Source organism: Battus philenor, unplaced genomic scaffold, assembly GCF_028537555.1.
Source record: "Battus philenor isolate CCGP_79_NKW_IND1 unplaced genomic scaffold, ilBatPhil1.0.hap1 SCAF_34, whole genome shotgun sequence".
NCBI classification, from domain to species: domain Eukaryota; kingdom Metazoa; phylum Arthropoda; class Insecta; order Lepidoptera; family Papilionidae; genus Battus; species Battus philenor.
Window position 1 is genome coordinate 529,903 of NW_027181698.1, and position 14,789 is coordinate 544,691.

The following is a 14,789-nucleotide window of genomic DNA, read 5'->3' on the forward strand; positions in this document are numbered from 1 at the left end:
TCATTGAACGCATCTGCAATTACTTAGTTTATAATCCTAATAATGTTTTATTAATTATTAATTTATGATTGGGTAACTATGTAGACAATTTAGATTATCGAAATATCTAAAAAAGTAATTGCATATTGTCTTCTGGAAAATAAAAACAAATTTCTTTAGAATTTATTGACACAGTAAGCATTGAACATCTAATTGAATCGCTAGTGACATATGCAGAAAAGTTCCGAAAGTTTTTTTTTTATTATCTATATCAATTTTAATTTCAATTTTTAACGCGAAATTATTAGAGATACAGAAAAACCGTCCGATGAAGTTTTTTAAGTTACACACTGAGCTGAAAATTGCATTGAATACACTAGTACTACTACTCAGAAAGTTGCAGAAAATTATTTGAATTTTTAAAACGGTATTAAATTCACAACATTAAACATGACTAAACGGCACATATTTAAGCGGTATCTTGGTCGTTTTAGCTTTTGGCTTTACATCCCGAGAAGGCTGACCTCCAAGACGAGAAGTTGACGCTCCAAGTTCTGAATGGGGTTGTCCGTCGTTAACAACTTCGGCTTGGATGTCATTGGGTTCTTTTTTCTTCAAAAATTCCTCAATATTAAAATCGTCGAGTGTTTCAGAGTAGTTATTCATTTCATTCATTTTCTCACTCTCTGATTCTGCTTCCGTGTCTGGAAAAATTATATGAGAATGTATATATTTTTTATTTATTTATATACACAATTTATTGGTAATGAACTTGAAAATATTCGCTTAGATATGAAGAAAATATATTTTAAATTTGATAAATTATTTTTCAATATTATTGGTAATTTTAGTCGACTATACACTTACTACAAAAAAATGTAAATGAATCACGAACGCAAGCATTTTATAGCAATTATCGCGTAATTTTTTGGGGGATTAAAAAGTAAGTGGTATGTTATTAAATTTGCCTTTTGGTTTCACATCCTGAGGAGATTGATCAGAAGTTGAATCTGAATCTGAATCTGAATCTTAGAAAAGTTCCTCAGGGGGTTGTAAATCAATAACAATTTTGTTTTTAGTATCATCAGGTTTTTCTTTTTTCTTCATCAAATCTTCAACATTGATGTCGTCAAGTGATTGGACTACGACGTTCATTTCACTCATTTTCCCCGCTCTTTCTCGTTCTCTTAGTCTTCTTTTGTATCTGGACAAAAGATAATAAAGGATGTGTTATTTTATTATTTATCTGTATTTACAACATAACTGTTTGGAGCTGGAAAATATTCCATTAAATTTTAATACGAGATATTCGCTTCGACTTAAAGAAAACAATCTTTGAGAAAACAATCTTTGAGAAATTGTTTTTACTTATTACTGGTAACTTAATTTGAGCCAACAAAGTTTGTAAAGAAGTTTTTATGTTATTAAAAAAATATATCTTTTTATCATAACTAAAATTATACTAGGATCACAAAAATATCTATCGCTTTCGAACTTCAAATGATAGGTATATAATCACCGGAATAAATTTTGACTCAATCATAATATTAAATAAAAAAAATAATACTATTTTTTTATTATTATTAAATAATGTATAAGTCAAGTTTTTCATAAAAATGTTTTTACAGAAAGAAGCAACCTAAATATAATTTTTTATGTATTAATATATATAGAAGAAAAAATCAATTGTATCAATGCTTTTATATGTATATATATATATATATATATATATATATATATATATATATATATTGCAAAATAAAAACATAATGTAGTTTCTAAAGTTTTAGTAACGTTGTATTTAAAAATATATAAAATTGAAAATTATTACAATAAACATTTTAAACTCGGTATGCGATTTCTTTAAAATGTGATATCGAAGTCTAAAAAAATTTCTTCTGATTTTATTTCATTCAATTCTACTTTGTGCCACTTCGTCACTTTTTGGTTAAACTCTTTGTCTATTAAAATATACCATGTTATCGATTTTGAGAACTCTATACTATATTCATTTAAAGGAAAACTAATCATATTAAAATATAGGTTTTGGAATTAAATAGATCTTTTATAATTACATCTTTATAGCAGACAATAAAAGAAAAAAAGAAAGATCTGAGATATAAAAATATAAAGTTTTATAACTAAACATTAATTATTACGTAATGTTACAACTATTTAGTTAGGGTGTCAATTAGCACGAATTAAGGATAAGTTAGTTCGTGCACATAGAGACAGTTGTCGAAATTTCATTATTCTCTTTGCTAGAAATCAATTCTTGTACTTTTCCAAACATATTTGTCTTCAAGAAAAGAAAAGTCGTGAGAAAATAAAAGGAAGAAATTAAATACATGACGATCTTTATCTATAGTTGTTGTGATTTACTTGAAATATATGGGCCTATTGACAAAAATGAATATCATTGAATATTATTAGGATGAATCATTCACAAATAAATAATAATAATTATTATAATCGAATAAATCAAATATACATAACTCTAAATTATCTCAGAGATAACTCTATCTCTTACCTATTCTACACCCGGGGTCAATGAAAAATATGTACAGTCCCCGGAACTCCCGTGTGCTAATTCTATTCCAATGACACCCATTAGTATTTATCTAATATTTGTACAGCATTCTATTACGTAAAAGCTATTCTAAAACCAATCTAGTAATTTTCTTTAAGAAACGTGCTAAATTTATATATGTAGATAGAAAAATAGACTCGTTTCTTATATCAATAAAATTATAAATATTATAGTATAGTATAAAGTATTAGCATAGTTATACATTATTAGTATAAACAGATGTTTACCTTGAAAAGCTAAGTTAAAAATAATTATGAATGTGTGTATGATGTATATATATATTGTAATAATATTGCTACATAAAAAGCCGCCATATGTGAAAGTTCCCGCGGATGTCGTCACAACTCTCAACCGTTTGCTCGTCTCGCCCATTCGTCTCGCTCACTCGCACGGCGTGCACTATACGCGCTCTTGCTTGCGCCTTGGCAGGTAGCCAAGGCGCAGCACGTGCGCCCGCGGCCGTTGCAGTTCTCCGGGACTCGGATTTGAACTAGAGAACGATGCGCGACCGCTCGTAGGCGCATTATTCATTTTCCGGACACAACTTATGTTAATTATTCAATAAACGTTTTTCCACATCACACTGGCGCCCAACCCGTGGCCTACGCGCTAATTATCGACGAAATCGCGTACTCGACCGTTCGCCATCTTAGCGTCGTAGAAGAATTCCATCTAAAAATTTAACAATTGTGCGTTATCGAAGTTAATTTCGTCAGTGGTTTTGCATCTGTTGTTTGCGATGCCGCGTCGCAAGGCTCCAGGCGTCCGTAACGACGTCGAGGATGAAGACTCGGGCAGGTTCATGACCGAGGGGCAGCTATCGTCGTTCATGGTGGCGTTCGCCAAGGCTCAGGCAAGGTCAAACCGCCAGCTACTCGAGAGCCTTTTGCTGCGATCGCCGGCCTTCACCGCAGGAGCGCCCTCGCCATCACCATCACCATCGTCGTCTTCGGCTCATCCGTCTCCGTCGGGAAACTTTGCCGGTTGCACGGCTCGTTTCAATGGCGCCTCACGCGACTCCGACATTCTGGAAGCATTTATCGACGCGATTGTGATATACAAAGAATGTATAAACATTGCGGACGACGATCATGCACTTCGTGGTTTACCGATGCTACTCGAAGGAGAGGCAGCCGTATGGTTTCGAGGCGTAAAAGCATCGATAGCGTCGTGGGAGGACGCGCTGCAGCGCTTACGCGCTATGTACGGAGCGCCCCGCCCCCCGTATAAAATATTCCGAGACATCTTCGCTTCTGAATAAGGAGACCGGGAGCAATCGGAAGTATTCATCGGTCGTTTACGCGCCTCGATCGCCAAACTCACGTATGCATTGGACGAGAGAATTCATTTAGATATGATTTATGGTCTCTTAAATAAGCGTATTCGGAAGCGATTAACACGAGAAAGTGTACAAAGCGTTGACGAGTTGGTCTCAAAGGCGCGCTGCATAGAGGAGTCGCTGATGGAGGTCTCATCGGTCGCGCAGTCCCGCGCGCCGTCGGATCAGCGAGCAGGGAGTGCGGGCTCGAACGCACGCGCCGCCGCCGTCGCTGTACCTGCTGTGGTAAGCGCAGCGAATGCGCCGAATCCAGGTAAACGTTTTTGTGTTTATTGCAAGAAGAGTGGACATGATCGCGATGAGTGCTCAAGGCTTAAATCTAAAAGTGATCCGCATACAGTTTCGTGTTACGGTTGTGGTATGAAAGGTGTTATTCGTGCTAATTGTGTTAACTGTAGTACAAAAAATACGGACACTAAGGATTCGTTCTTTTCGTGCGATTTTATGTCAACAAATAGGCACTTATATTCCAAAACCGATGCATCGCAATGTCAAGCCCATGTTCCTTTTCCATGTTCTGTTTCCTTTTGATTGTTATACTGTTTTTTAAATTCTGTTTGTAATGTATATGATGTGCCTGATGCGCGGTCAGCGGATAACTCGCGTACCGAGCGCTTGCGTCCGGATGTTTGTACCAAAGGCCGTCCAATTTTGGATATAGAGATTTTCGTCTATCGCGGTACCGGTCTATTAGACACGGCGGCTAAACGTAGCGTTGCCGGATCCACGCTGTAATCCTTGTTGCTTAAGTTAGGGCAGCCGATGCGTAGTAGCGTCATGACTGTGAAACTTGCTGACGGTGTAGTGCGTGACGTGACAGTCAGACTGGTGGACGTTGTGGTGATGCTCGCGGGCGCATCAATACCTATCACTTTTATTATTTTTCCAGATGCAGTTAACAACGAAACATTGCTAGGCATTGATTTTATACGTAAAGCTGGTTTGGTTATTTACATTTTTAATGAAACGTGGTTCACAGCTGATCAACCTCAGAAATAATTTTTAGTAAAAACGATTTTCCAGAGGTTACCATCAAATGTTGGGTTTCTTTGTTGAAGATCCTGAAATTTTCAGCGGATCGTTTATCTGCCATTAGAATCGCAGGACTGAGTGATATTTTAGCCATTATTAGGGATTCTTTTCAATTGGTGTTTATTCTGAAAACAAGATTACTTTTTAATGCCATCCTTATACATAACCATACCTGACTGTAACAAAAATGTAGTACAACTTACGAAGTAACGTACTTTATTTTTATAAGAAATAACAGAAATTATGCAAACCGCATTAGACGTCCAATTGTATATAAACGAATAAAGAAATATCCAGTAAATTGAAGTTTCTGCGGAGCCAACAATTCAAAATAAAACAAACAAATTGCACCTTCGAATAAAATAGTTACAAATAAAACAGGTACTCTTTTATTATATTTTTTTTTTATTAAAATCGATTTATCAAATATCTATCTCATTACAACACAATCAAAAATTAAATAAAAAAATTATTAAAATCTGTTTTTAACAGAGTTAAAAATATTTCTCGATTAATTTTATAACGGAGAAATTTCGTCATAAAATTAATATTTTCTGAAGCTTATATACATAGCGAACGAATGAAAATTTATTATACATTAAAATAATACAATTTTGTTAAACGCAAAATAATTTGAAAATAGCTATAACTTTCAAATAAAATTTATAACAATTTTTTGAACATGCCATTAACTTGTATTAGTTTAAAGTTAACACAGTTAAATCGGCAAAGTTCAACAGTTCTAGTAAATTATACAAATATTTGGAAACAATAATCATTTTTTATGTCAGCCCTGAGACGTCCATTAATCGGCCTAGGCGTAGATTTCCAATAACACCTACTTGCACACAACGATTCCTGAAGACTAACAGGACCATCTGTTCATATTGACGCAGATGCGTGATATCTACTCCAGAACCTCGAGGTCCCACTTTACTGGTACTGTTTTGTTTTGCTTTCATCCGTCAACGGATTTCTAAATTCTTGATAGAATTTCGTAGATAAATATGAAGCATAAGAGTGTGTTTTTTATATTCACTGTTGATAAATCAAACAAAAATGGAAAACGAAAATATGTTTTAATAATACCTTGTTTTAAAAAAGTGTCACCGTTCGTAATAAATACATAAATATACATTAATTAAGAGTTTCAGGAAAACAATTGTGTTTTAATACTTCCATACATGTTGTAAAAGGTGTCTGATGAAAGATTTATGTTTTTAAATACTCATCACACACGTGGTTTTAACAAAATGGCGCATCTGGACTCGACCAGAGCTTCGATGAATTTGCTTCGGGAAGCTTTCTTCCAAACACTGAGGTCACCCGATTTAATTCCAGTATTTTTTTGTATCAAATAGAGTGTTAATGATAACAATTTCCGAAATTTTGTGAATTTAAAAAAAAATTCCAATTGAACCAAATTTACTGTAGCGTGGAGCGCAGAACACAAAACTCCATTTTAAGCAGTGTGTGCAACTTGGCAGAAGATATTTGGAAAACGTTCTCTTTAAAAATTTAATCCGTATTTTCATTCTATGGGTTATTGCTTTTATTAAAACTATGTGTTTAATATTACATTTTTTGTTAAAGATTAAACACATTAATCTGCATTTAGACACCCATTATTACCATGGCCAAGTGCAGGTTTATGGATGTCACATATGTTGCAGAATCTTAATGAGTGAATATGTCAGTTTCCTCGTAGTATTTTCATTCAACATTTATGAGTAATGTCTTTGTTAAATAATTAACATAAATTGTGCTCACAAGAAAACAAAACCTTTCTCATTTGTTATAATTAAAAATATAACTTTGTTCAGCTAAATGAAACTTTATAGCGATGTACATCTTCAATGTCTTAACCGGATGACACCAAGAAGTCATTGTAGTATAAACTCAAATAATTTTGCACCCAGGTAAATGCAGAAAAAATAAATAACGGCCACTAACGGTACAGACCGGGCAAGTGATAAAAAAATTAAACAATTAAAGAAAATAGTAAGCTATAGGTTAAATAGAATTAATAAGAAAATCGTCAAAGAAAAATGAAAAAATAATAATAAAAAAAATTCTTATAAATAGGCCATATAAAAAGTAATTAATCACAAGATTAATAAACAAATAAAAAATTCAAAAAAATCATACTTCAGAAAAAAAGACTGCCATTAGGCGGTAGAGGTATAGATGGCGATATAATGAAAAAACTCAAATATCTGTTGAATCATTAAGCAAGAATATTTATCAAGGATATATATAAATATTCTTTACTTTCGAACCGTTTGCTGCATGTGATGTTGAGAGTAGCATTATGTCAATTTCTTCAAATGCAGTGGGAAGTGACTGTGTTGGTCGCAAAATGAACCTCCCCATTCTCGACATAATCTTACCAATTATTTGCCATGTCCTTAACTTCTCTATCACTAGTGGGACCTTCCCAATAGTTTGGAAAAATGCTCAAATCACTCTCATTCCTAAAAAGTCTAACCCGTCTACCCTGTCGGATTTTCGACATATATCAATCCTGCAAGGCCTATGGATTAGCCGTCAATCCATCTAAAACGCAAGCCATTGTGATCGGCAGCAGTAGAATGCTATCCAAACTAAACTGGGCGTTATTGCCATCCGTAGCTTGTAACGGCACTGTGATTCCTTTCAGTGAGACAGTTAAAAACCTTGGCATTCATTTCGATTAACTGCTTTCACGGGGTCCACAGGTTCGGGAAATGAGCCGTCAACTATTTGCATCGGCAGGGTCTTTGTGACGTCTTAGCTACTTTTTACCTACTACTACTAAAATTTCTCTTACACAGTCACTCCACCCCATCCTTGATTACGCAGATGTCAGCTATCTAGACCTCACTGAAAACCAACTAAATAAACTTGAGCGCCTTCAAAACTTTTGTATTCGCTTCATATTTGGCCTCCGAAAATATGATCATGTTTCGTAATTTCAAACCATTTTACCATTTTTATCATTATTATTATCATAATTTCATAGGGCAACTACTGATGGACATAGGTCGACTCCTTAGATTTCCAATAAGAACGAATTCAAGCGGCCTACAACCTTAAGAAAGTCTTCTGACTACCTTGTGAGTGGATGGCCTAGGCTGTGCTTGCTGATCCGTGATCTTCACTTTAGAACTTTAGGACCCTAGCGGTCATCTGTCCTAAGTGCTACGTCGTCCTACTGCCTCTCCAACTTGCCAATCTGCTGTGCTGCTTGTCAACACTAAAGCCGTGTAAAAACAACTAAACAGTTTTTATCTGAATATTTATTTATTTATTAAGTTCTGTAAACTGGCTGAGAGAATTATTCTTTCATGACTATTAAATTGTGTCTTAGGATATCTCTCAGCTCACTGCGCCTATTGACGATTTTGGCTCCACCAGTAACCACTGCTCCACCAGTCCTGATCATTTGGGTCCTATTTGGAACCCACTGTAAGTTTTAATGCATACTACTAGCGCATTTGTTTTCATCCTCGGTGTCATTTTTCATCTGTTCGATAACATTTTGCTATAAATTTCGGTTCATCACCATTTGCAAAGGTCTACTTTTCCTGGATTTTAATTAGCTTGACTTGTAACCTTGGTGATATTAGCGGATAATAAAGCATTTTATTTTTATTTACAAAGGCGTTCATATGCCACAGTTATATTGAAGTATCAATAAATATGTTGTTGTTATTGATCCGATCTACGCAGAATGCCGCGTCTACACGAAACATCAGAGACATAAAATTAAAAATGAACCGCAAGATAGTTCATTAAAAATTTGTTTTATTTCATAAGTAATGTTTGCATAGATCTAAAATATGATGTCATACTCTAAGAGACATCTAGGGAAATCTTTCTTCACTATGATGCTATGAAAACACATTAAATAGTTAACACGTGTACTCTGATTAAAAATGTTTTTCTTATCAATTATTTGTCTTCGAAATTCTAATTACGAGTAATTAAAGTATCGCAGTTCTTTGAACACGAGTACGCTACTAACTTGTACAAACATGTTTCTTCTCCCGAATCGTTAACTAACAACACTCTCTGCTCTGTAAACATTAAATCGGAATACTTGATCTATCTATATCTATATGTGTATTATATATTTTGTGATGGCTGTACTCGTGGTTTTTCTACGAGATCGAACCAGAATTGAAAAAATCCGGAGACGAACGAAAGTAATCAAAATTTGATTGCCAAGTATAAGTGGTAGTGGGCAGACCTCTGATGGATGTCTAAATCTATGTATGTGTAATCTATGTACTAAAGATATTGGAACAAGGCGTATATATATCGCAATAGACGATCTATTCAAAGTTCGGTACGGGATATATGAGCAGTCTGTGTGAATCAAATCAGAATTTTTTTGTTTGTAGACTAATGTATTCGTATTGAAGCTAATAGCGCTTAATAATGTTTAAAATATAATTTTAAAATCAAATAATTCTCAATCAATAATTTTTCGTTCGAGTTGTTACGTATGCTTAAAATACGTAACAACACGGTTGGTGCAGGCCGCTTTCAATCGAAACCTGTGCCGAGGAGTGTCTATCTGTGGATATTTTACGACAGAAATGATAATGATGATTAATTTAGAACAACTGATCATATATGTAATAATTTATTTCCATACTCATTTTTCATCCTTCTCAATATCGTTCACTCTTTTCTTCTTATTTTTTTCATAATTTTTCTCATTTCTTTCCATACATCGCCTCACTACCTTCTACAATTTCACATTTATATATATATTTTTTTCTTTATTCTTTAGCTGTCATACATTTGTGCAACAATTTATTTATTTTATTACTATCTATATCGCACTTAATTTACATTTCTAATAACACAGCAATTATATCACTTATTTGTTATATTCATTATTATTGTAATTTTATACTTATTAATTGCTTTTTATTAATTTTCCTAAAACCTTTTTACGGAACTCAAAAAAGATCTGGCTACAACCCTCTCTGATATATCGTCGATGACTGTACCAACTATAAACTGTTTTTTAGAACCGTCATTGTCCTTCGGCTTAAGTAGCGAAATATAAATAATATACGAGTATATTAAAATGTTTAAGTATAGAAGTGCAAGTAGCTAGGGAGCGTAAAAAAAAACAATTAAACATGAACAGAGACCACAATACAACTACTAAATTGCAAGTGTGTAAAGTATCTATGTGTGTGTGAAACAGATTTTGTTGGGTGTCATCATAATCTTTCTTTAAAAGCCAATTTTTGGCTTTTCGCTTACAATTATTTAAGATGAACCTTACGATTGAAATGATGATAATAATTATGATAATTTATATGTCAAATTGGCTTTTGACAGTAAACGTAAACTGTCACCTCTGTCTAGTTGGCTTAGCTTACTTATTATTATTATTATTGTCCGTCTTTTATTTCAACTCTCATCTCCAATATCATTATATAAGGTAAATATAATGACGTTTACCTTTCAAGCCAGCTACGTTTATCTTTTCATAAGAAAATTAGTTCCCGCTTAACTTTTACTTGACTGAGCGCAGATAATTAACCTGAAGTCGATACGGACGCGCCGGATGTGCTCCAGACACAGTTTTACGCTTCAAATGAAATTTAGACGAACGCCTTGTTAGTTGTTTCCTTTTACAACTAACGTTTATTATTAAAGGTGAAAAAAATAACACGTTCATTTGTCAAGAGATTAATAAGCGTAAATAATTTCGTTACACGTGTAGTGATTATTAGATGATAAGGCAATTTCTAAAGGTCACAGATCACGTTTGTACGTTATGTGACATGCGAGAAATAAAGAAAGCATTTATATTCTTAATTTTTACTTTTTAAAAGCAGTTAGTAATTTTATTAAAGCTATTCTAACTTCGTAACATTAGTGTCTCTTTTATGGGCAACTCTGTACCGTATTACTATGCACTCCTTTATAAAGTCTCTAAATAATCTTGTGATAAATTTGAAAATTTCATCATACAAACTTGTACACAAATCTATTATATTGTGCAGGTGTAAGTGATAGTAAAACTCGGGAAGGAATTTATTTACTACTGTATTAAAGATAATGAAAAAAATACAAAAAAAACCCCAGTATTTGTTTTAGGCTCTATTCAAACTAGACCGCATTTGGGAGAACCCTTGTATCTTAAATTGACATTAAAAAAAAAAATATGAGAGTTCAATCTGCTTCCATTTTATGTCACACTGGTCTTTTCTCATGACGTATAATCAGTGGCATAGCTATGGTATTTCGGGCCTGGGACAGATTGGGGCTTGAACCCCCACCCCCTCCCCCTAAAGAGTCTAAATAATTTCAAAATTCAGAACAGAATGTAGTTAATATATAATTTTTTTGGGTTCAAAGTAATAATAAATATATATAAAATAATATTAGATCTTAATAAAATTTATTGGGAAAATTTAAAAACGAACCTTCCTCGCTTTTTGGCCCGCACAGTCATTAATCACATTTTCAAAATCAATAGTGTCGACTAGTTCATGTTCTATTGACATTATTGCAAGATTATTTAATCTATTATGTGACATTGTTGATCTTAAGGTTTTTAATTAATTTAAGTTTTGAGAAACTTCTTTCGCATGTGGCTACACTTACTCCGAGAGTTAAAAAAATCCTTAGCAGTATTACAATATTACACACACAAATGGTACAAAATCTGACAGCTGATGTTTATGTATGAAATTCAAGAGTTCTAGTGGTCCTTCGGTTTTCAAAGTCTCTTTCTTTCAATAAAAAATTCTGCTTTGTCTATGTCATCAGGTGCATCACAAAGATCAATATCAAATTGATTATTTAATAACTGAGAGGGCGAAAGAAATCCGAATTTTCCAGCTACTTCGTGCAACTGTTCGAATCTTGTTAATATTTCTTGTTTTATCTTTTATATTTTATTTATACATGTACTTATTTCACGCCTTAATTTGTTCTTGTAAGTTATTTATATTTTCATTACTAACTTCTCTTCTAGCAATTTTCTTATTTCTAGAAATTCGTCTAGGTTGTTCCGTTGAAATTCCTAATTCAGAACATATATTTTCAGCAAAAGTCAAACAAGAATCAGTTATATTTTCTATTGAATCTGTGAGGAAACAACTTAAAGCTTTCAATTTCATAGCACACTCCCTAACACTTAACCCTTTCTTTTGCATATTCGATTGTGCGTCATTAATTTCCCCTAAAATTGGTTCCCAAAATCCAAGATAAGCCAAAAAAGTGAAAGATTGAAGAGAAACCAATGAACCCTCTGCAATAGCCCATGTATCGGTACTTTCATTTCTACCTGTCAAAATTTCGAGTGATTCTAATATCTTCATAAAGTTGGTTTATACCTATCTAACAGCATCTCCTCTTGCGCTCCAGCGGGTTTCGATTAAACGTTTTAAGCTAGCGACTGTGGTATTGGTTAATATATCCCACCGATGAGAAGAAGTAGAAAAGAATGCGTGCAAACGATCCAACGTGCCAAAGAAAGTCACCGAGTTTACTTCTGCATTAGCAGCATGTATCCCGGCCAAATTTAAACTGTGGTTGGAACATGCGATAAACTGAGCTTTTGAATTTATATCTGATATTCTTTTTTGAACGCCAGAGTGTTGTCCTCTCATCACAGCCGCGTTGCCATATCCTTGACATCTACAATCCATTATGTTCAGTCCATCTGACTTTAGTTTGTCTAAGATCATTTTTGATATATCAGCGGCGTTTTTGTCCTTAGTGTCTAAAAATCAATAAAGGACTCCTCAACAATTACACGATTGTTCTCCATTACTACATATCTTCATACTTGTGAAGTTTGATCTACACGAGAAACATCAGGAGTGCTGTCAAATATTATAGAAAAATATTTTGCCTCTTTCACACACTTTATAATGCGGCTTCTTACATATCCTCCCAATAAATCAATTAATTCGTTTTGAGTTTCTGGCGACAAGTAAGTTATTCCATTTTCGCCAATATTAATTCGAAGCATATGTTCCCTAAGTACAGGGTCATACTTGGACAACAATAAAATCAACTCTAGGAAATTTCCTTTATTCTGAGAAATGTCATTTTAATATAATTCCCGGTGTCCGCGCAGCGCCAGATTTTGTTTTGCTAGAAAACGTATGACATCTAGAATTTGAGTGAGAATTTCCCTCTTTTTTGATTCTCTCTTGCGTTATTGTATCTATCGATTTTCGTGTACGATGGCGCAGTTCGAGTTGCTTCCACATAACTAGCGATTGTTGATGACCAGTACTGACTCATGATTTACAACATGAGGAGAAAGCCTTTTCCAATCATTGAATCCTTCTTTAGATGTAAATGCAGATTCCATCTGCGACTGTTGTGGGAAAAGGCGGCAACAGAAACAATACAAAGACTTTTTAGAAGGCAAGTAGCACATCCACATTCTTGGAACAGCTTCACCATTTGGCATTTTTTTAAAAAACCAACCTTTAGTAAGTTTTCTTTTCTCTCCATTTTTTAATTTCTTCAAAATTATGATCCATATATTGTATCATTGAAGAACCTATCTCAATTAAATACATTCTAATGCTATCTGTAAATATTGTTGGCCACATGCCGATGACTGTTAGCGTCAATACATCAGAAATTTTTATTCCACCATTACCACAACTAGTTTTATCTTTTTTAATTTTAACTTGTTCAATATCAATCTTTCTTATTTCATGGATATTTTTTTCTATTTTGTTTACTTCATTTTTATTTTCAGATTCCTCAATATCATCTAGATTTAAATCTACAGAAGGAGATAGAAATTTTAAAATATCCCCTTCTAGTTTTTTAGCAGCATCTTCTTTTGCTTTTTTTTTAGACCGTTTTTCAGCTCCACTTAGTTGACGGCGTTTCATTTTAGGGGTTATATCTTGTTGATACTAAAACTTTAAATCAACGTTATTCAACAAATTTGAATTATTACTGTTACAGGTGGAAGCTTAGAATCTAATAATATGTCCAAAAGCTTACAGATAATCACTTATCAAATTCCCTTAATAAAGTTTGACGTTTGAAAGTAATGTTTCAGATTTTCTTCAAAGTAATTTGGAAAATTAAAATAAATATTTATCGTTTTAATATTCTAATAATCCTTACTTCGGTGATAAATACATTACGACAAACTATTACAAGTTATCATAGACGTTAATAAGTTTGTACAAGAGCTTTACGTCTTTTTAGTATTCTTGTGTTAGATTTGCAGCTGTCACTCATAGAAATGTCTTGTAGAAGTCCTAGTTACATGCGATCATTTATCTTTTCATATCAAATATAAAATTATTTTTAGTTTAATTATGGTTCAAAGTTTTAACTTTTTGAAAAAAAATGATGTTATTGAAAACCATCAAAATATTAACCTTTTCACATTTTGGTACAATTTTTTATTTTTTGCCCATAAAATAGTAAAAAATCCGTAGCTCAATTTTGTTTTTTTATTTAAAATATTAAAGAAATCAAAATAATTTTTTTTCTTAAAGGGACATGATCCTCACCCTTTTGTATAAAACAAAAATGTGTTTCCAGAATTTTTTGAACCCTTTATGAACCCATCTTTGTGGTTTATACATTAAGGGAGAGGATCATGTCCTTAAATGTTAAACACATATCTCTTCAATCATATATCTTCTTGTACATTTCATGAACACAGATATGTGTTTTTGTGATTTAGAGCCCTTTTAAAAAACACTTTGTGTTTTGCGAATGAAAGGCTTAAACACTGTGTATATTATAATTTGTAACCGTTTACTTTTTTAATGTTCATATTATTTAACAACTTTTTTAGCACAAAAATAGTAAAATTCGATATTATTTTTATTTTATTTACTT

The 14,789-nt window shown here is 33.2% G+C and overlaps 1 protein-coding gene across 1 annotated transcript; it reads left to right on the top strand.

The window, feature by feature from the left end:
* The first annotated feature begins 3,308 nt into the window (after positions 1-3,308).
* LOC137927572 (activity-regulated cytoskeleton associated protein 2-like) lies at positions 3,309-3,830 on the top strand. Its single transcript, XM_068771347.1, has one exon. The coding sequence runs from the start codon at positions 3,309-3,311 to the stop codon at positions 3,828-3,830; it is 522 nt and encodes a 173-aa protein (XP_068627448.1).
* Positions 3,831-14,789: the final 10,959 nt, after the last annotated feature.

Coding starts and splice junctions, on each gene's coding strand:
- LOC137927572 (XM_068771347.1), top strand. CDS start 3,309: ATGCCGCGTCGCAAGGCTCCAGGCGTCCGTAACGACGTCGAGGATGAA.